Source organism: Paramisgurnus dabryanus, chromosome 1, assembly GCF_030506205.2.
Source record: "Paramisgurnus dabryanus chromosome 1, PD_genome_1.1, whole genome shotgun sequence".
Classification (NCBI taxonomy): domain Eukaryota; kingdom Metazoa; phylum Chordata; class Actinopteri; order Cypriniformes; family Cobitidae; genus Paramisgurnus; species Paramisgurnus dabryanus.
In genome coordinates, this window is record NC_133337.1 from 40,259,818 (window position 1) to 40,283,769 (window position 23,952).

The 23,952-nt window shown below is 36.5% G+C and overlaps 1 protein-coding gene across 4 annotated transcripts in view; it reads right to left on the reverse strand.

The window, feature by feature from the left end:
* Positions 1-3,752: 3,752 nt before the first annotated feature.
* Positions 3,753-23,952, reverse strand: part of adam12a (ADAM metallopeptidase domain 12a) — a 110,504-nt gene continuing 90,304 nt past the window's right edge. For 2 of the 4 annotated variants that reach the window (XM_073814996.1, XM_065272249.2), the window contains 11 exons: positions 22,464-22,553; positions 22,064-22,259; positions 21,727-21,835; positions 18,772-18,970; positions 14,248-14,325; positions 11,672-11,780; positions 9,970-10,105; positions 9,124-9,268; positions 8,127-8,351; positions 5,326-5,483; positions 3,753-4,523 (listed from right to left, as the gene is read on the reverse strand). In XM_073814996.1, the coding sequence (XP_073671097.1) occupies positions 4,454-4,523; positions 5,326-5,483; positions 8,127-8,351; positions 9,124-9,268; positions 9,970-10,105; positions 11,672-11,780; positions 14,248-14,325; positions 18,772-18,970; positions 21,727-21,835; positions 22,064-22,259; positions 22,464-22,553 (1,515 nt within the window). In that variant the 3' untranslated portion in view covers positions 3,753-4,453. Of the gene's footprint in view, positions 4,524-5,325; positions 5,484-8,096; positions 8,352-9,123; positions 9,269-9,969; positions 10,106-11,671; positions 11,781-14,247; positions 14,326-18,771; positions 18,971-21,726; positions 21,836-22,063; positions 22,260-22,463; positions 22,554-23,952 lie in introns of those variants that run through there. The other 2 variants (XM_073814995.1, XM_065272246.2) reach the window with 2 other exon arrangements.

A 23,952-nucleotide genomic window follows, 5' to 3' on the forward strand; every position in this document is an offset into this window, starting at 1 on the left:
ACTCTGTTGTGCATGTGTCTGCTCTGACTATGAATCTTATGATGTGTGTGATAAACCAGTTTAATGCTCACTTGTTACCATGGTGACCTGGATGTTGTGAAGTTCCTCCTTGAGATAAATGCAGTGGGCCACATATAGAAAACACCTGCTGCAGTGTCTCATACAAGATGGATGTGAAGTGGTAATCTAATCAACCACCATTTTTTATTTATTTTGCATATTGTGTTACATTATATTTTTGTTACCTTAACACAGTCAAATAGTTTTTCTTGATTTACGGCTTCTCTTTATCATGGTTGAAACCATTGAAAACATTTCCCTATACATGTTTCTAATAATGTCTTTTTAAGGTACAATAATCAAAGTTAAAATATCAATGTGTTTAAATGATTGAGTCAGTTTATGTTTCATCAGTTTGTTGGTGAATATAAGTAAAGCACAGAATAAATAAGACACAAGGCAGTTTCAAATCTTTATACTGTTGTGTGTTCAGAATCTATGTGCCAGACATCAACATACAGTATTTTATTTCACATTTCTTAATCAAATATTTATCGTAAAAAAGCAATGTGACACAGACACTGAACAAAATATGAACAAGCATTACATGAGTGCGAATACAACATGACTCAAAGTGAGTAAATGATAATGCGAATGTAAAAAGTGTGAAGGCAGATAGCCGTGAATATAATATAAAGTTCACTGTCTCTGTGTTTTATAATGCACTGTGTGGTTTAATACTGTAAAAGGCATCTTGATAGTTGATCATACAGTGGATGGAGATGAAATTACAATGTAAACAGTGAGATATGATGGCACCGTGAGGCTCATATAAATGTACAGTACACAACATTTGTTTCAAATCATAATCGGCTCAGTGGAGACACATACACTCATTTCTGACAAAAAAAATTACCGGTAACATTTCGAACTGTCACACTTTCTGATACACCTGCTAGACCTGACATAAATATTTCTTACACACAAAAACAATCTGTAATTTTTAAATATATTTTTTTAAATGTCTATATCCATAAAAAATTTGAATAATGTTTAAAATGCTGAATTGCTGTTGCTTGGTTGCCGGATGCGAGATAAACAAATAAATTGATGTTTTATCAGCTGACCGACTGCATGGTTTTGATGTGAATCATACATCAATAAAATGAAGATGATCATTCCTGTAATTTGATTTAAACTACATTTTAATGATCACCTAAAGCAATATCTTTCAAATCACTTCTACTATTTTTAGAAACATGCAGATCTATTTCTGTACGGCTGTTTTTCTTTATCCTGACAAACTTTTCAGGCCAAAGGGATAATGGGAATATTGAGACGGATGAATTCTTTTATTTTTTACTTTGTGGCAAAATGTTTGCCTGACTAACTTTCTGTCTGTCTGCATGTTTGACTTTCTGCCTGTCTATCTACATCTAAACATCTGTCGGACTTTCTGTCTGTCTGTGTCTGACCAACTGTTTAACTGTCTAACTTTCTGTCTGTCTAACTTTTTGCCAGTCTGTCTTTCTAAATGTCTGATTTTCTTTCTATCTTTCTGCTTTCTTCTGTTTGTTTGCCTACCTGTCTATTATGCAAAATCCACTTGAACACAACCACCCTAAGATGGAATAAATCCACCCGCTTCTTGTTTTTTAATCTCTAATAAACCAAAGCAGTTTCATTAGACATACAGTTTTGATTCTCCTATCAATGTGAAGTCACACTGATAAAGCCCCACCCACGTACAGTCCTGCATTATCATAGTTTCCACCCTTAGCGAGTTGTACTCTGTCCAGATACTATGGTCTCAGACTGTATTAAAGGCGGGGTGCATGATTTTTGAAAAACACTAAGGGAGTCGGGCTGAGTACCAAAACACACTTGTAGCAAATCAGCAGTAAGGGGAGTGTCTACTAACCGATATCGTTGCCTGGGTTGCGTATGTGTGGGGCGGGTCTACCAAAAGAAGGTCCAGATTCTATTGGGGTTGGGGTGTGTTTGTTTAGGTGATTTCAAATGTCAACATTGGCTCTACCTGTATATAAACACAAGAGATCATGCACCCCGCCTTTAATCAGATCTATTTTAACTAAAAGCACTCACTGTCTCTTTTGGTAAGGGAGTAAGGAGCAGTAGCTCATTTGCATTTAAAGGTACAGACATTTAAAATTTATTAAAAGTTAATAATAAGTGCCCTTTAACTGTCTGTCTGCTTTCTTCTGTTTGCCTGCCTGTCTGTCTGTCTGTCTGTCTGATTGACTGTCTGTCTGCTAGTCAGTCAAACATCTGTTGATATCTTCACTTTACATATCACATTGTGTTATAATAATAATAATTGGTTGACTGTGAACAAATCCAGTACAAAAACAGTACAAATGTAATGTTATTTAAAAAATTTCCCATCACTTTTAAAAACACTTAATGACTATGAAAACAGGACACACAGGCATTTCTTTAATACTTCTAAAATGTAAAAAAACAAAAACATGTTTTCAGTAAAAGTGTATCAAGAATCTGCTGAAAAACTGTTCTGGATGTTCTGTCTGTCTAAGCATCTTATTTGTCAAAGAAGACTGATTTTTATCAATCTCTGTCTGACTTTCTTTCTTTGAAACTCATATCTGATTATTTTCATTAAGTCTTTTTTTAGATTTACATTTCGCAATGTAATCCTGAAGACCCTTAATCATCACACAAGACAAACATCAGTACTCTTCTGACCGCCAAAAAATGACTTTCTTACTTAGTATTTTTGTCTTGTTTTCAGTAGAAATATAAAAAAAAAAAAAAAAAAAAAAAACATATCAAATTTAAGCAAATTTGTGCTTAATACAAGCTAAAAAAAACTTTTGCTGAATTTTTCTTGTATTAAGTAAATTCAAGAAATAATGTCTTATTCCATTGGCAGATTTTTTTGCTTGTTTTAAGCAAAAATTCACTTAAATTTGATATGTTTTGTATAAAAACTAGACTTATAAGGTCATTTGCTCATCAAGAAAAAACATCTTGATTTAAGAATTTTTAGATATTTCTACTGAAAACAAGACAAAAATACTAAGTAAGAAAGTCTTTCTTTGCAGTGCACAATGCAGACAGGTTGCTAAAGAGCACAAAAATTACACTGTGTAGATGTATATATGTTTTTTTTTTCTGTGAATGTCATGTGACTTTAACACTGTGTCTGTGTTTGATACACAGAATAAGACTTTAATAACTCGACATTACGTTACGATGGTTGATCAGCACGTAATATTTTAAAAAAATTACATATTCACATAACAATAATGTCATAACTGTCCAATGCATTAAAGTCTATACAGCAAAAAATTATTTTCAAGAAAACAGTTTCTTAGTATTTTTGTCTTGTTTTCAGTAAAATATCTAAAAATTCTTAAATTAAGATGCTTTTTCTTGATGAGCAAAACGACCCAAGAAAATAATATCACATTTAAGTGAATGTGTGCATAAAACAAGCAAAAAAAATCTGCCAATGGGGTAAGCAAATTTTTCTTGACTTTTTCTTGAATTTAGTGTTTTCAGAAAAATTTTCCAGATTTTTGCTTACCACATTGGCAGATTTTTTTGCTTGTTTTATGCACAAAATCACTTAAATTTGATATTTTTGGTCTAAAAACTAGACTTTTTTGGGGTCGTTTGCTCATCAAGAAAAAGCATCTTGATTTAAGAATTTTTTTGATATTTTTACTAAAAACAAGACAAAAGTACTAAGATTTTTTTTTCTTGAAAATCATTTTTTGCAGTGTAGACTGCATTGGACAGTTATGACATTATTGTTATGTGAATGGGCCTTAATCCAGATTTAACTATTACCATAAAACAATAATACAATGAATATGGGTTATAAATAATGTCACATACTAAAAAAGCCCTTACAATGTGATACAACAGGAGTATGTGTACAAAAACTGAATTGAAAACATCTTTCAAAGTTTGACTCCTAATTCACTCCTAATTCCCATTTCATTTGATTTTTCCTCCAGTTTAGCATCCACGTCACATAGTTCAGTTTCACAGATAACACATCTCTGTATGAAGTCTCTTGATGAACAGTTCGTTCATTTAAAATGATGCAAGATAAACAAAAGAACAATCGGGTAAACGGCGAACCACCGACTACGATTGAGAAAGTGTCGACCACAGTGCACCGTGTGGAAATATGCTTTAAACAAACGCTAAATAAATACGCTTTCAACACACATAAATTACGTGTGACATGTACCTGAGTGTTAACTCATAGCACCGGTTAGAGACCCAGACAACAGACGACTCTGGGATTTAGGATCCGGCCCAGAATCGTCTGCTGGGGAGAAAGAGGGAGAGAGCACCGCAGGGGTCAAAGTTCACCCCTTACATCAGGACTCTGACATGTATCTGCAGAGCTTCATAGTGCAAAAATATCTCCAGGGATGAGACCCCATCTGCCCGACTCTCAGCTGTTGAACTTCACTCCAGCTGTGAAATGAGGCTTGGGCAGGACAGGTGGTTGTTTTGGGGGAGGCCTGACAGAAAACACAGACAGGTTAGACAGATGTGTGGCTACTGTATATGTAAACTTGTTTGGGTGATTCTTGCAAAATCAGACTTATGAGGTGTCATGAAACATTTTGATAATAAGTAAATGCTATCAAAATAAGAAGCATACAGTTACAAACATCTCTTCATGTACTATTTTTTTTCCACATTTAAGGGGAACATTTTCATTACCGCAACATGTCCATGACTGGATTTGGGATCTTTGACATGGAAAAATTTATAATAAAAAAATAAAAAAATAAAAAGCTCTAGTGCATGTTATACTATAAACATTTACATTAAATAAACATGTGGTATTAGGTGATCATTTGTAGAGACAATAATAAGAAATATAAATGTGTCCAAGACCAATTTTCTCATCCTCCGCAACAATTTTCAATCATTGTTTAAGCCCTCAAGGAACTAAAAATAGTTGGAAGGGACATAATTGACTGTGAAGATCCAGATAAAAGTTTAAAAAAATTTGTCATAGTACCTAGACAACTTTTAAGTTCTCATTACCGAAACATGAGTTTGTAAAGGAGTTTGTAAATGCATATATTTAATGCAATATCATGTTGTGGTAATGATATTTTTTTATAATGACAATCTAAAAAATGAAAATAATCCTATAGGAAATATTTTTAAATCCAAAAATAATGGTTATAGTAAGTTCAGACCTTAATCTTATATGTGCAAAATTTTTGCTTTAATGGCTTTTTTAACAAATCTGATGCTGGACACCTTGTAAGTCTGGATTTATTGAGAATCACCCATTTGTGCTTGTACCTGTTCGGTTGTGGATGTGGTGGGAGAGGTCGGGAAGTGACTGAAGTCGGGATGGGAGCTGGGAGCCGGACGGCAGACGGGCTTCGCATTACACGGATGTTTCGACCCAGCGGGTCAGCGGGAAGGGGTTTCTGCGGTGGACTGAGCTTTTCAAACCCCTGTGAGAAATGTAAGAGACTGTGATAAAGCAACATGTGCTGCTCCAAATTCATGCAAGTATAAAATATCAGTACTAACATAAAAATAATAACATAAAAATAGTAATAACATTAAAAATGATTGGTTCACATTGTGGTGAATTAATGACAAAATGACAAATTCTAGACGAATGCATCTTTATATTTGACCTGTTTCACTGCTCGGCCACCAGAGGGCAGCGCTGTACACATCAGTCTCACCTGACCTCACTGATACATGCAGTAATGAGTTATGTGGCTGCTGTCATGGTAACGCTGGACCCATATGTTCTTAATCTATTGGCTAAAGATAAAGTAATGCAACCTGCAGCACATTTTCCTCACTGTCTTTTTATGCATCTACATCGAGCATTTCGGCTTTAGATTCAAACATGATTTCACATGTGATGCTTCTTTTGTTTCACATGCACTTCTGACTCTCACAGGCTCTTATAAAAGATGAGCCAGGGCTTTTATTGGAAAAAAAATAGCAAATTGCTACACTTTATCAAAGAACAGACAGGTGCAGACCTTCATCTCTTAAAACACAAACGCTGCTCAGGATGGGCATTACTCAAGACACAGACGGTTATACGATTGTTTCAATGCAGTCCAGCGGTGAAATTGTGTTGCAGTCACATTTATACCCTGCAGGTGACCTTGGGTTATTAAGTTTCATTGTAGTAGTCACTGTTATTTAAAGCATGTCGGCTTTATTTGCTGTAAGTGTAATTCGATTTTAAATGGTGCAACAATTAAGATGGCGATTCTTCAAAACCCATAAGTGCCATCACAAGAGGCTTATTGTAAACCTAATGACTCTGACAGGAGCGTGAATGTTCACATTCTCAGAGCTTTGTTCCTAATCATCACAATGTAATAACCTTACTGTACTGACCAGGGTCACATATGATATTTTATTCATGTATCTCAATTGGTAAAGCACCACAAAAGTTCATGGGTTCGATCCCAGTTGACAACAAATACTGATCAAATGTACACTTTTGTTTTGGATCAAAGCATCTGACAAATATGTAAATGTTTAAGTGAGGAGCTCAGATGGAAAATCTGCTAAATGCCACCTCCATCAAAAATGAAATAATGATATTAAAGGGAACACTTCTCAAGACTTTTTTAAGATGTAAAATAAATCTTTGGTGTCCCCAGAGCACATATGTGAAGTTTTAGCTCAAAATACGCCACAGATAATTTATTGTAGCATGTTAAAATTGCCACTTTGTTGGTGTGTGCAAAACGTTTTTTGGTTGTGTCCTTTTAAATGCAAATGAGCTGATCTCTGCATTAAATGGCAGTGCTGTGATTGGATAGTGCAGATTAAGGGGTGGTATTATCCCCTTCTGACATCACAAGGGGAGCCAGATTTCAATGAGCTATTTTTTCACATGCTTGCAGAGAATGGTTTACCAAAACTAAGTTACTGGGTTGTTCATTTTCAAATTTTCTAGGTTGATAGAAGCACTGGGGACAGAATTATAGCACTTAAACATGGAAAAAGTCAGATTTTCATGATGGTATATAATTTCAATTAATTCAGAAATACAGCTTTGTTGTCAGAATGCATTAAGAGTCTGATAAAAAAATGCTCATTCATACAAGAAAACATGTCAGACGCAGTAATAGGGGTTTGTGTCTGAGCTCTTTAAGTGTTTAACATTGGCATGAATTTTGCTTAGTAGTTCGTTCTGTATTTTCTTTGGATTGCAAGTAGCACTGAAATTTAATATGACACTAAAGTCTAATAAAAGAAGCCCATTCACACCACAAGAGCATAGACATTAAACAATAAAACTATCATAAAATATTACAGCCTACGCTTAAAATGTGTCTCAACATTTAATGGTTGAAGGGCTGCAACTAAGGATTATTTTCATAATTGATTAATCGGGCGATTATTATTTTTTTGATCAATCGACTAATCGGATAAAACCATTAATATTTAGTCAATTAGATAAGCTAAATGAGGCAGTAAATTAGGGTATAGCCACACACTACTACAGAGTTTTACTAATATAATCTTTTTGATTTTGATATTTTAAGCATTCAATACAAAAAGTTTGTGCAGCTTTTAAATAGTAAAATATTTTTGAATGTTGGCAAAATAAGTCTTTAGGTATGTGCTGGTGAGGAAATTTTGCCACGGATTAATGCTCATTTTAATCTTCAACCTGTCCTGTCAGGGTTGCCAGATTATTGTAACAAAACCAGCCAAATGGCCATTCAAAATTAGTCCAAAACATCCAAATGACTATTCACAGCCCAAATACCAACGACTAATGAACCAAATCCTTTCAAAACATCAACCTGCAGTTTCAAACAGTTTAAAAGTAGCCCAATTCTCAGCTGAAAGGCAGAGGACCTGGCAACCCCGACTTGCTTTCAACCAAGTTAGTCATGCAGTGAGAAGAAGAAGCACCTTATGTTGTATAAAGAAACAGGTCCGACATTAATTATAAGTGCACAGCTGTCGCATGTCCGTGCTATCTGAGCATGTGATGTCATAAACCAACATTTGCTTACATTTCCTTCAAAAAAAGCAATAATGTACTTTTTGGGCTATATGGTCTACAAACTCACATCTCGGGTTTACAGACATACAGTGCTCACCATGGCAATCTTATTCACGTTCTGACAGGTAATGCCACGGACCCCCCGTCCTCCAGCTGGAGATGTGCGAGTCGGTGCTCTGGGTGGAGATGAGAGACTGTGAGGGAGGGACGGTGGAGGCGGAGTCCAGGTCAGGCAGAGCGGCAGCGGGTGAGAGAGTTGGACCGGAGGGCAAGGGGTCGCTCTGCGCACCACCGAATCCACCGTCTGAAGTGGAGACTGCGGCTTAAATAAGAGAAGGAGAAGGAGAGCGATTTCAAATAAAGATAAAATGTTACTGTTAAATTCTCATTTGTGTTCACTCTCATTCACTCACCGCTGACCTGTCAGGGGTCAACTGTGTTTTTTTAATAACAGATTTTAACAGCCCACAGTGCAGAAATATACACACAATGCATCTGTCTGACAGATATTGTCCTTTGATTTTCCAAAACAAAAGCTTTAGAGAGCTGCTGGCTGTGTTCTGACAGATTAAAAGCAGGTTATAAACGCTCAACACTCACCATGAAATCACTGCACGGTCTGTTGTTTTTAAGGTAATCATAAAGTTTGTTTTTTATTTATTTCTTAACGCCATTCCAGCATTTATGGCTATATTTATGGTTTATGTCAGCTGTCACCGGGACATACCACTATTAAAAAAGTCCTAATATGTACCACTTATGTACAGATATGTATACATTTGGTACCAATATGCATTCTTTAGGTTCAAATGTGTGTTTTTGATAGATTTTGAACCTTTGCAGATCCTGAATTGAGTCACTCTACCAATACATGAAACTGACTGCGTAATATTGAAATACTGATGCATGCATGCACGAATGGACAAACAAACACGTACTACTTCATACAAGCACAATCACACACAGACACGCACTACCACATACAAGCACAACCACACGCACAGCCACACACACACGCACGCACGCACGCGCACACACACACGCACACACACACACACACACACACACAACCACACACACACACACACACACACCTTATATATGCTGGCATTTTGTGTTACACTTGATGTCTGATGTTTTGGAGATGATCTGTATGCTGAGTGTGTATGAGTCCTTATGTTTGGGTTGTTTGTTGTGTGTGTATGAACTGGACTGTTCAGTTTGTTGGGGCCCACAGATCTGAAAGACAAACAAGACAACACCTGAATTTTAATAAGTGTTTAAAAATAATCGTTCATTTTTACTTCTTCTTAAAATAGAAAAGAGTTTGAAGTCTAACTACACAATTCCTGCTGAATCATTGAATCCTGAATTCTCTCATCATTTAATCTTGAACACGAAGGAAGATATTTGAGAATGTTTGTAACCAAACCGATTATGAGCCACATTCATTTCCATAGTAGGAAAAAGAATACTATAAAAAGTAAATGGGGCTCATGAACGATTTGGTTACAAACATTCCTCAAAATCTCTTCCTTTGTGTTCATTAGAACAATGAAATTTATACAGGTTTGTAACAACATGAGAGTGAATAAATGATGACAGAATTTTCATTTTTGGGTGAACTATCCCTTTAAATATTGTTCGTATAATGACCACTATGACTGATTACTTACAAACTTTTCTCACGTAAAGTCAAATAATTTCTGCTTATTTCATTTTTTTATTCTCATTAAAATTCATTTAATTGTTCAGTTATGAAATAAACAAGATCATGTAGATAATACTGTAAAAATGATGGCCATGTGACTGTACATTATTCTAATCTTCAGAACATCTAGAATAAAAACGATTTGTTTTAAGGTAACAACCATGAGAAAAGTAACATATCTACAGTATACTTTAAAACATCAGTATTCGGTGAGGTGCAGGTTTCATACCGCAGTTTTTCAATGGTGTTCTTGTTGTTGCTGAAGAATAAATTCAGCAGAGTTTTTCTCTTAATACATGCGATTATTCCCACACACAGCAGACACAGAAACATCACCAGGATTCCCACCGTCAAACTGCTGCTGTCTGCAAATACACAGACATGAAGATGACTAATATACATTAAAGAATACCCACCCCAACCACTTTTAGTGATATCATTTAAAGTAAAACCAAGAACAACCACCTGTCAACCATTGAGATAAACAAGAAAGATCACTTATAAAATTACATCAACATGTTGTTACGTTACCTTGGGGGGCACGAGATGGTGCCAGGGGGCCCAGTTTTATGACATTTAAAAAATATATACATTTATCATGAATTCAATGTAAGTAAACCTCAGAAAAATAAGGCTACTAACCAACAGCACTGTATTGTATCATTTAATATATTATTTATATTTAAATTCAAAGTTTGAGATTGTTTTATGTCATGCATTATCTTTGGGGGGGCAGAGACATGCTTTTTACCACAAGGGGGTGCATGGCGAAAGTATAAGAACCATGGCTTTAACTTATAGAAACATGGCGAAGTTGCTTAATGTTATAAGGTATAGCAACCCGTCGCTAGTCAAAATGTAAAAAATAAGTTAAGATGACTTGCACGCCAATCTGATTAAACTTACAAATTTAAAGGTGTAGCAGAGGATTTTCTCGAATTTTAGAAAAGAACCGCCTTCTCCACTTTTTAAAAAAATGCAATTGCGCAACACTCCTGATTGACAACTAGGAGGACCAATAGTCTTGATGATCCACCCGGAAATAGAAAATCCTCCGCAATACCTTTAAGGCAGCACCAATTTTTTTCAGACTAGGATCAAACCCATGACCTCAGAGTTGATAAGGCAATGCCCTACTCATTAAGCTTAAAAATAAAAACATCAATTGGATAAAAAAACTGTAAAAGCACATATATGCTTAAAGGCAGGGTGCATGATTTTGGAAAAACCTTCGGGCGGACTACCAAAACACACTTGTAGCCAATCAGACTTAAGCCTGGGTTGCGTATGTGTGGGGCGGGTCTATGAAAAAAAGGCCCAGATTCGATTGTGTTTTTTTAGGTGATTTAAAATGTCAACATTGGCTTTCAAAGATCATGCACCCCGCCTTTAAAGGGGCCATGGCATGAAAATCTGACTTTTCCATGTTTAAGTGCTATGATTGGGTCCCCAACCTAGAAAATGTGAAAAAGATTAACCCAGTAACTTAGTTTTGGTAAACCATTCTCTACAAGCACATGAAAAAAATTTGGCTCTCCTAATGATGTCATAAGGAGCTCTTATTATAATAATACCACCCCTTAATCTGCACTATCCAATCACAGCACTGCCATTTAGTGCAGAGAAAATCACAATTGAGTTTTAAATGCAACAAACCACCATCATTGTGATCAGTGTTTGAATTTCATCAGCTCATTTGCATGTTAAAGGACACACCCAAAATGGCACATTTTTCACACACCTACAAAGTGGCAATTTTAACATGCTATGATAAATTATTGATATGGTATTTTGAGCTAAAACTTCACATATGTGCTCTGGGGACACCAAAGATGTATTTGACATCTTAAAAAAGTATTGTGCCATGGCCCCTTTAAGTCAAGGTTACTCATTTTGAAGTATTTATTCACACACGTGCAGTAGTTTGGTACCTGTTGGTCTCATTGGTCCGCTGTCCACACTTCCTCCAAACCCGGCTTTATCACAGAACGGTGGAGCCCAGAGCGCCTCGCAATGACAATTCTTCTTGTTATTACAAACCTTAACGTGACACAAGCAATCAGAAAGATGTCATTTTTATTAAATGCACACATAAGCGTTTACATTTTAATCCAGTGCATCATGGATTTGCTTGACAACAAACTTCATAATATAATTATATATAATATGTAAGTTTTAGTCAAAATATTTGCATTTAATTATGATAATGCCAAATAGAAATAAATCGTGTAGTCTGAGATTTTCACTTGCAGTAACAGCAGAATATCTATCGGTTTTACCATTCATACCTCCCAGTCTTATTCATACCCAAATCTACATCAGTGGAGCGGCTGACGTGTGTGCGTGTGTATGCGCGCGTGTGTGTGTGTGTGTGTTCTTCATGCTGAGCGTTTAAGACTTCACCTCCTCTACATCTACATCCAGACTTCGTTTCCTCTCCATATGGCACAAATACTGAGTGTTAAACAACCATCACACTGCTTCTTCTCTTATCCTGATGAGATGCAGATGCTACTATCAGAGGAACATCTTGATCTCATCTGGAAATCCATGACTTCATTCATGCAGTTTCTCAGCATCTCTTCGTACTCGCCTGAAAACAACCTGTAACCTATTCTGACCCGTTTCTTCAACAGATTGCTTATTTGATATTGTTTGGGATAAAACACATCTGCTCTCAGGTCTCAATATTTACACTCATCACTTCTGGAATCACACTGTAATCCGAACATGTTTTCAACGAAACTTAAAAGATAAACTTAAAAGATAACTTAAAAGATAACTTAAAAGATAACGTTCAAGTCTTCTAGCGAGGGGCCAAAATGAAATTTGACCACACCTGCCAATGAAGGCTGAATTAAGACTATTTTTACGTATTGGTACTATTTATCTTCCAAACACTATTAGGATATTTAGTGATGAATGAAGTGTTGAAGTGATCCACAAGTCTCCCATCTAAAACCTCCTGACAGTGGCAATGGAAAGCTCTCTGGTCCTTACATTTCACACATGATGGATGAAGTTTAATGTGGTTATATTACGGATAAATGATGGAGCTGGTCAGTGAACATGTTTCCATTGTGCTGTTATTTCTGGAGAACCCAATGCGACTCTTATAAAAAAATAATAAACCTTCTGTAATTCTTCTTGGCCTCACATTATGCGGCCCGTACGTCACGTCAGAATTACTGTAATTACGTTTCCGTTTTCATGCCCTTTATGTCTTTGTTGAACTCGTAATTATATGAGTGTAATGAAAGCTTTGACTCCGCCCACTCGATCATTGTGATGTCATGTAAACACAACCAGAATAGCAGGAACTAAACACACAGGCTGCTGGGCAGAATCATCTGTATATTTCTGTTTACAAGTGTTATACCCAGTGCATTGTTTGGCACGTTCTTTATTCATTTTGCAAGACTATATAAAGATGAATGCATGAATGTTCATATACAAAAATCACTTCTGATACTTTAGATTAGCATCTTTGTCAAATTGATATGACGTGCATGCAGAATAAGATGCTTTTCTTCAAAAGTGATGTTATCCTGTTTCAGTGTCTTGATTTATGCTTTGTTGGATTATGTTATTGGATTCTTTAAAGCAGTATTCATATAGATTTACTTCTGAAGAAGGGTTTCATGATTTTCTTACAGTTACATCAGACTAACAGGTAAAATCCTTTAAAAGTGGTATTGCTGTAAATGTATTGATATCCTACATAATCATTGTAATCTCATAAAATAATTTGCAAATTAGGTTTGTACTCTAAAAATACATACAAGAGATAAAGAATTTACAAACGTGCAGAGAGCCGAAGCGTTTCAGCACTAGAACAGCGCCATTGGATTTTTACAAAGCATTACTTAAAATGTTTCTCATCCACCATCATCCACAGGTACAGAGTCATCATATACAATAAATCCGTGAGGTAGCATTAAAAAAACATTTAAAAACAACATGCAAAGCATTTATTTACTTACCAGGCTACAGGTGAAGCAGCTCTTTGCGCCTTCTAAGATCTCATAATCGGTCCTTATTTATGTTCAAGAGACTCAATAATAATCTTTTACATTCAATCCTTTAATCTTTCATATGTAAAAGCGTTTTTGGGCTGCTGCGCATTCATGTACGTGATAAGCAAACCCGCGTTGTCGTCCCGTTTATAGGCGCATAATTTACTGCGCTCATTAAATAACAAAAACAATATTGCGCCATTGACTTTAGAGCAGGTTTTTGTTGGTCAATGGCGTAGTCTATTTAAAATAGCAACGCGCCAACAATGCGCCTGAACGCACCTCGTTTTCAGACCAGAATGCCCATTGGCGCAAAATTGGGCGCAAATGTATTTGCTATTTAAACAAAATGATCATTGCGCCAGGTTGAAACTAGCAAAAGACACTTGAGTCGCGCATTGCGCTGCATTACGCCGGGTGTATGATAGACCCCATAGACAGACATTTATAGATGCTAAACATATTTAATGTGATGGACATTATAAACTCACCCCTTGTCCATTACACTTGCTTGAGCAATCGTGAACACCGAGAACACTGATGTTCTGACACTGTCTGTTTAAACACATCTAAAGAGAGAGAGCGAGAGAGAGAGAGATTTACATTTAGTGTATAGAAAAAAACAGCATATATATTCTGTGTAAAAAAAATGTGTGGTTTACAAACAACATAAGACCTAATGATTTATTTTTACTGATCAGTTGCTTTAAATGAGGAGATGTGATTAGTGATTGACAGACATTCAGCATGTATAGAGAGCTGTAGGGGTGTATTTTTTAAGGCCAACCCAAAGGTTTACTTCATACAAGTTCACTCGGCAAAATGTCAATGAGATTTTTCCAAAGGCTATTAGGTTATTGCAAAAATCAAGCAATACTTTATGAATTAACACAACTTATATGACTTTTGTAGTCTAAATGCATTCGCTAGAAATGTAAAGCTAAAATAAGGGTATACGCGACTACACTATGGTCGCTTGACTTCAAATTCCTTACCACCAAGCTTTAGACAACTCTTACTAAAAAACAACATTTTAAAACATGTTTCTTGATAAGGAAATACTCTGAGCATGAATAATTTTGGGGAATTGTATTGTTTTTGAGACTGTCATGCGTGATGATCTCTGTATTACCAGATAGGAATTTGCATGCCACCGCCCTTTAGAAAACGGGGTATTACTGATGTGTTTCATGTTATGAAATAAAACGCTTTAACCTTAAACCAACACCCCATTCAAAAACCCTTGGACTTTGGGACGAGAGAAACGGAAGTGCTAAATGTTTCCAGGTTTTGCCTAAAACATACATCATCAATGCAGCTCTCCATTGTGATGTCAAGGTACTTTCCATTTCTGTCAACCTTTCCTCAGTGAACATCTTATGCAAACTCACACACACACACACACACACACACACACACACACACACACACACACACACACACACACACACACACACACACACACACACACACACACACACACACACACTCTGGTTTCCATGTTTTGTGGGGACATTCCTTTAACGTAATGCATTTTATACCATACAAACTGTATATTTTATTCCCTTTACCTACACCATTCCCTAACCCCAACCATCACAGAAAACTTTCTGATACTTCAGATTTTCAATAAACATCATTCTGTTTGATTTATAAGCTTGTTTCCTCATGGGGACCTCAAATTGTCCCCGCAAGGTCACAAAAATACTGGTATTCCTATCTTTGTTCCATCAATTGGTCCCCACAATGTGATAATTACCAGGTACAGACACACACACACACACACACACACACACACACACACACACACACACACACACACACACACACACACACACACACACACACTCACATTTTACATCATAATCACGCACAACACCATCCCAAAAATACATATATAGACACACAACGATCATGCTAACACAAACACACAATGAAAACTTAAGTTTCTGATTGTTTTGTATTTAAAATGACTCTACTGAACTTAAAGAATTACTCCACTTTCATAAAAAATCCCAATAATTTACTCACCCCCATGTCATCCAAGATGTTTATGTCTTTCTTTGTTCAGTCGAAAACATTTTTTTTCCTAGGATAAAATTCCAGGATTTTTCTCCATATAATGACTTTATTGGACCTCAATGGTCTACAGTTTCAATTCAGGACTCTAAACGATCCCAACCAAGTCATAAGAGTCTTATCTAGCCAAACCATTGCATTTTCGCAAAATATTTATTGAACTAGCCGTGTGGAGCGCCAGCCCAACCTTACATACTACGTAATCATGTGGAAAGGTCACTAGTGATGCATGGGTCAATGTATAAACAACCCGCACCTGACCAACGTTTTCAAGTAACCCGCCCGCAACTATATATATATAGTTCAAACGACCCGATTGGCCGCGACTAGCCTGGGTTTCCCCATGCTGCCTTTTGCGCAAATTTATTCACACTGCAAGTCTAGCATGGAAACTCTGGCAGCAAGACGATGACGACGTCTATGTGGACACGAGGCAGTTTTGTTATTTGTTATAATACGGCAACAGACGCGAAGTTACGTTTCAATGCCTTTGATAGTGTTCTAAGTAGTTTTAAACGCAAGTTTATTTAAAAAAGAGCAACTTTTGGCGTTAAACTGGGCTATTAAATGTCCAAGAAGGATGTTTGTGTATGGCAAGACATGATAAACACGGAGTTTGATAGGACCAACCTGCTATGCATCGTCGTCGTCGACCAAGTACATTAAACTTATAAATGGTAAGTGGTATTTATTAATATCATTGTCATTGTGCGTTTACTGTAGTTGTCGTAGTGCCACTAAGTTTTGTCGCTTTCCAATACAATATACAGCTACAGGTTTAGCTGCATAGCTTTCAGCTGCACTCGTACCCGATAAAAGTCGTTTACTTTTAAATTGATGTCGCTCTACATACGTCATCTGGTAAAATTGAAACGATCGGCTATGAGCTACGTACAGACACATTTGATAGACATTCATAGCGCTCAATAAATGGCTCTGGGCATTCGTAAACCACGCCTCAAATACGAGAAAATGAGACCATTTTAAACAACAAACTAACAAAAGACATTAATTAGTATCATTCCACAGACAACAACGTCGAATCTTCTTTCTCCACACTTGTAAACACTGGAGCAGTAGTTTCCCATACGTAATACGTAGGATCATGCTGTCGCATCATACGGCAAGTGCAAGATGAGAAGTTGTGAAAAAAATACTTTTTGTGTAAAAATGACAATTCTTTCCATAGATAAGACCCTTATGCCTCAGTTGGGATCGTTTAAAGTCCTTTGAAGCTGTATTGAAACTGTTAACTGTTGAGGTCCACTCAAAAAACGTAATTTCTTCTGGACTGAACAAAGAAAGACATAAACAGCTTGGATGACATGGGATGTGCGGGAAATGATCAGGATTTTTTTATGAAAGTGGAATATTCCTTTAAGCTTTCTTGCATTTTTAAAATTAGAAAACCTTTATTTATGAATCAGCAGGATATTCTCAAAAAAAAAAAAGGTTTGTCAGATTTATTAGACTTCTGAGCACAACAGTGCAGCTTAATAAAGTCGCACGAGCTCATGTTTCACTCCGACAGTCATCAGAAGTCAAGCAGCGGAGAAACTGCTGGAAAGTTCTCTGGTTTTCCACATTTTGTGGTTCAATCTGTCAGACTGTGAAACACCAAAGGCAGTGAAGCGTAAGCTTGATCATAGTCTAGACATCAAAGTTTCTGGGCTATGCAGTGCTGTCTGAAAAACATTAGTTTTCCTCCAGAATTTATTGTTACAGTAAATGTTTTAATACATTAACATTGATGTATTTGGCAGGTGCTTTTATATATTGAAAGTTTATATTTTCATCAGTATTGTCTGGTTTCACAGACTTAAGGCTAGTCCCAGACTGAAATGTCAGAAAATCACTTGTCCTGACATATCTTAAAGTATGTCAGTATCATAGATTGCCACAGGGATGACGTATTTTTGTAGGCAAAACTTGGAAGCAAGATAGCATTTTAGATTTAGTTTTTTTTTTTATGGGTTTTGGTTTTGGTTATGGGTCACCCTGTTTAAAGGGATGGTTGCTAACAAGTTACTACATGGGACTACAGATGTTGTGGGGGACTTTAAACGTCATCACGCATGAAGATCTCAAAAACAACACAAATCCCAACAAATAAATGTATTTAATAAAGTTTAAAAGAGATGTTGGAAGCTTGGTGGTGATGACGTTGATGTCAAGAGACCGTGGTGTAGTTTGCATGTAGACCAAAGTTAGCTTTTCATTTCTAGTAAATGCATTTAGACTTCAAAATTCAATCATTCAAGATTATCTTGCTGTACAAAATGTGTAACTTTTATTATTATATTTTATTATTTGCAAAAATCCAAAAGTCTATGGAAAAATGAATGGACCTTTTGGCGAGGGAACCAGTGTCACGCTTCACTTCCGGGTTGGCCTAACAAAATACGTCATCCCTGCGGCACTTTTTTGTTTTGTCTCAAGATGCACACCAGTAACGTTTATTTCTAAGGGATTTTTATAAAAGTGACTTCAAAATCTTTTAATCATTTAACAAATGAATAGTCCTGGCTGGTCTGTAAAACCGGGTCTACGTCTTCAGTGGAAATTGGACTTTGTACCATTTGAGCTACAGGAATACAAGGGCCGAACAGACTCCACTTAGGTTGTGGATTTTTGTGCATTGAGATTTGAATGGGAATGTTAACAGATGACAGACCTTCCCGGGCAGTTTCAACAAAGCATTGCTCTAAAATTCCAACAACTAAATAAAAATAAGCACAACTTCTATAGTAAAAAAATAAAACATCCTAGAAATTCCTGAAAAACACTTCAATCTGTTTGTAATTCTTTTGGTGGGATTGTAGAGCAGTCCTGTTGTTATTGATCTGAGTAACCTTGAGTTCAATTAAATGAAATAAATAAACAAGCTGATTTGTTTCCTCAGGTGTAAATAAACTCATCTCATTACTTGTCCTCACCATGTTTTCTCCACATTTGGTGCCGGTCAGCACAAGGCCCGGGTCAGGCATGTCGTCTCCCAGGTACACGTGAGTACCGCGGCAGAGGATACGGCCACCCTCCTTGAGCGGGATGTTGGTCTCTATGGAGACGGCGTTGGTGCCAATCACTGGTCGGTTGGCTCCGCCCTGACACTGGATCTTACCGCATTTAGCATCACTGTAAAACAGCAGGACAACAGAAATTGAAACAAATGTTGATGCATTAAACTCTTAAACATATAACTTGTTATTTATAAAATGCTTGACACAATCTTATTATTTTAAAATTCAGTGTACACTGAAAAAAATTATTTATTGAATTTAATAATTTTTTTTAGGGTAAGTGGTTGCAATCAATTTATTAAAGCTACATTTAAACAAAAAAGTAAAGTTAGTAAAGTAAAATAAAATATAAAACTTTTGTTTAAATGTAGCTTAAATAAATTGCAACCACTTACTTTAAAAAAATTATTAAATTCAATAAATAATTTTTTTCAGTGTACTAAAAGTTGCTTTTTATAAAAACAATTTAATAGATAATTATATTAAAAATATTAGATAATTATATACAGTATGTGTATTTCACTGTATTTGCATTTAACCTTTGTTTTTTTTTACTTCTCTCTGTGCAGACCTACAATGCATTTCTGGGTTGTAAACCTTCACTTGGAGGCTCATTGATCTAAATCATTGTGTCAAGTTTCCGTAATCTAGAAGATCCCAGAGACTTTTCCAGGCGAAAATAAATCGAATGATTTTGCAATGCTGCAGTGTGTTTCCTCCGTTGAGAATCACAGTAATGTCACTTTGACATACAAATGTAGGGTTAGGTTAAGTCCTATGCAGCCAAAAAGCATGGAGAAATAATGAGATGTCTTCACCATTGAAGAAAAATTACTACATTCAGACGTCGTTTCTCACGCAGTTAAGTCCAAAAACATAAAAAAAGACAGACGGACAAACAGGCAGATGAACGTGGCTCAGGTCCATTTGGCCAAGCTAAAGAGTCATTAGATACTGATATTAAAATAAGCTATCCCCCCCCCTCTCTCACTCTCTCTCTCGCTCTCGCTTTCTCTCTCTCCACTTTAGTCATCCGAGTAATTACATCAACAAGCATATGATCTGTAAAACAACTAATACACTAGCCAATCTGTGCACAATTAAAACAAAATGTGCTACTATACCTGTATATGCAAAAAAATTCATCATATTGATAGACTACAGGAACAGTGTGTATTAGAGGTCTTCTCAGGTCCAAAGAAATGACCCAAATCACTTTTACCCATAAATGTGCCAGACCCAAGACAAACTTGACAAAATTAGACCAAGTCTACGGAGCCCCTAAGGGGACATGGAGCTAAAATTAAATAAAGTTTCATTTTGCGTGCGCATGTGAAACTATCGCGTGCGCACGTGAAACTATCGCATGCTCACGTGAAACTTTCGCGTGTGCATGTGAAAGTTTTGCTTTCATGTGCGCACGCGATAGTTTCACGTGAGCACGCAAAACTAAACTTTAAAAAAAAATTCTGCACATGAAGGTTTCGCGTGAGTACAGGAAACTTTTGATTTTTTTACTCCAATGTCACCTTAGGGGCTCGGTACAAGTCTGACCCCAGTGTTATTTTTTAACCCAACTGGACCCGAATGTAAACGGCACCGACATGGACGCAGCCTGCAGCCCCGCACGCACCAGTCAGACAGAAAGTGGCCTCGCATCCAATTTGGTCCACTGCTTTATTACATTTATGCATTTGGCAAAACAACTTACAGTGCATTACAAGGTATACATTTTATCAACGTTGACTGGGTTCAAAGCCATGACCTTTTGCGCTGCCAGTGCATTGCACTACCACGTATTACCAAGTATTTATTTTCATTTGTTATCTGACAACAACACCAAGGCAACCGCAAAAATGTGCATTTAAAATGTATTGACAGGTTTGGCTCAAAGAAAATTAACCTACCGCCAGCCACACAATGTTGCAAGCGCGCTTGGCAAACAGCAGGGGGGTTGGAAAAGGACTCGATGCACACACACGAGATCGGGTCTTCTTGGGTCTTGGGTAATTGTAAATTTCCTGAGACCAGATGTCAGTTATAATATACTCGACCCATGTCCGAGGCACACGTGAAACTTTCAGACCTGGGGCCTCATTTATAAAGCTTGCGTACGGGGCTCAAAACGTGCGTACGCAACTTCCCACGCAAAAGTTGTGATCTATAAAGAAAAACTTACGCACCTGTAAGCCTGAAAATAGCCTCATCATAACCTTCCACAATAAAGATCTTATTTTCATATGTTTTGTAATGAACACTGTGAACCAAACTTCAAAAAGACCAACAAACATCTCAATGTTTATATCTTACATGTGAAGTAGGTAGGCTTGTGTGACATTAAAGGACAAAGCGGTGAATAATGAACACAATCCTGGCACGTATATCATCAATTTGACTGCAGGCCTCTTCTAATGCTCAAACATTTTCATAAAGTAGAGATGGTGGAAGAAACAACATCGCAAAGTTACAACTAGATGGTGGAATTGGACTTTGTCCCAAACCACAGAAAGACCTTGAGCTTTAGTGTCCCTTCATTTCATCTGTATGCATCTACCATCAGAGATCAGGTTTATACTTTGAAGAATTTTGCCTTGATGGGTTGTTAAAAAAAATCACATCAATCAATCATTTATTTATTTATAATATGATATTATATACAATAGGTGGCAATGACATCCCACCTTCTCCTCTTTTTTTCTGTGTCTCCTCTCCTCTTCTAATCTCCATTTATAAATTGCAACAGAGTATATCATCATCTTGTAGTATTAAAATTACTACTAAAATTTTTAATGTATATTTATTTTATTTCTTTCATATTTAAACAAAAGTTTTGCTTAATATTACTTTGCATAACAAAACGTTTTCTCCTACCGTGCTTCACATTTGGCAAATGATCCTTTAGCATCTTTCCCACAGTTCCCGTATGGATCTCCAGCAGAATTCACTCGCTCGAAACAGATTCCTGGAGCTGGCTTAGCACCTGCCGAACACACATACCCACACAGTGTTCATCTACAATTCTGATTTGTGGCATTACATTTATCATAAAAATCATAAAAAATGTAAAAGTTTTAAGAATAGGTGACAGTTCCAGTATTTGATGTTTATGAGTCGCATTCACACACTGAACCCAAACCAAAGTGACATTATTCATCACAGGTGTACAGATGTAATGTTCCTCCAGTCCAGAAGGTGGCGCTGCACTCACCCTGACCCCACAGTGTAATACACTGTTGCTCATGTGTTTGACAGATGCCATTGTAACAGTGGCCATCCACGCTCTGACAGGCGTGTCCGTCGTGCAGGTACACATTCGCTGGACATTGTGGGTTTGCGCCAGTGCAAAACTCTGGTAGGTCACATGAGTTACTGGACTCACGGCACAAAGTACCTGCAGGCTTCAACTACACACACACACACACACACACACACACACACACACACACACACAAGCACACACACGCATGGCAATATTAGAGTTCAAAAGCTTTTCTTTATAGCTCAGGAGATTGGGGTTTGTCTCAGATCTAGTTGTTGACATACAGTACGTTAAGAATTTAAAGCTATAAAATGAATGTAGATTTACAGATTTAGATGCCACATGTTACCTGACAGTCTTCACAACACTGTCCATGTGCACACACAGCATCTTCCTTCAGGGTGCATGTACTGGCATTACAGCACGGGTTCATACACTCCTGCACAAAAACAAAATGAAATGGAGAGACAGATAGAAAATGAGACGGATTCATCAGCAGCTTTCCAGAGACACAGAAAGTCAAATTTTCACCCCACTAGTATTTTACTGTAAATTGAAAATACAGAAATCTACTGATTGTCATGTTTACATTAATAAACTGTAAAGTAATTTCACGGTATGCATACTGTAAAAATGACAGTACATTGCTGGCGTCTGTGCTGCCAGTATTTTACTGTAAATTAAAAACACCGAAATCTACTGTATGTTATGTTTACATTAATAAACTGTAAAGTTATTTCACGGTATGCATACTGTAAAAATGACAGTACATTGTTGGCGTCTGTGCTGCCTGTATTTTATTGTAAATTAAAAATACAGAAATCTACTGAATGTTATGTTTACATTAATAAACTGTAAAGTAATTTCACAGTATGCATACTATAAAAATAACAGGAGATTTCTGGCGTCTGTGCTGCAAGTATTTTACTGTAAATTAAAAATACAGAAATCTGCTGAATGTTATGTTTACATTAAAAAACTGTAAAGTAATTTCACGATATGCAACTGTAAAAATGACAGTAGATTGCAGACGTCTGCTTTGCCAGTATTTTTCTGTAAATTGAAAATACAGAAATCTACTACATGTTATTTTTACATTAATAAACTGTAATGTAATTTCACGATATGCATACTGTAAAAATGACAGTAGATTGCTGACGTCTGCTTTGCCAGTATTTTATTGTAAATTAAAAATTCAGAAATCTACTGAATGTTATGTTTTACATTAATAAACTGTAAAGTAATTTCACAATATGCATACTGTAAAAATGACAGTAGATTGCTGATATCTGCTTTGCCAGTATTTTACTGTAAATTGAAAATACAGAAATCTACTGCATGTTATGTTTACATTAATAAATTGTAATTTCACTGTATGAATCAAGTAAAATGAAAGTAGATGGCTGGAATCTGTGCTGCCAGTATTTTACGGTTTACAGTGCGGGAATCGAATCCATGACCTTTTGCGCTGTTAACGCTCTTATAGCTGAACTACAGTCTCACATATTTAATGAGAAAGTCTGCAGGTATGTGTTATGATAAACACTTTCAAATAAAAATGGTTTTATGAAAAGTGAGCTAACCAGTTTGTTTATTAAAATTAAATGGATCAAGTTTGTTTCAGCAGCAATCTACACTGTTGTGCTAAAAACTTCCCAGAACCTCTGAGACCAGCAGGTTGAAGTGTGTCAGACATACAGGCAAGAATGTAATAGCCTTTACATGTCAAACTAATTTACTGTACCATACACTTCCCAATGACTGCTGGCTGTATGGAAATTCACATTACATAAATTAAACATAAAAAGTGTTGACAGACGCACTCGTACAGCCACACA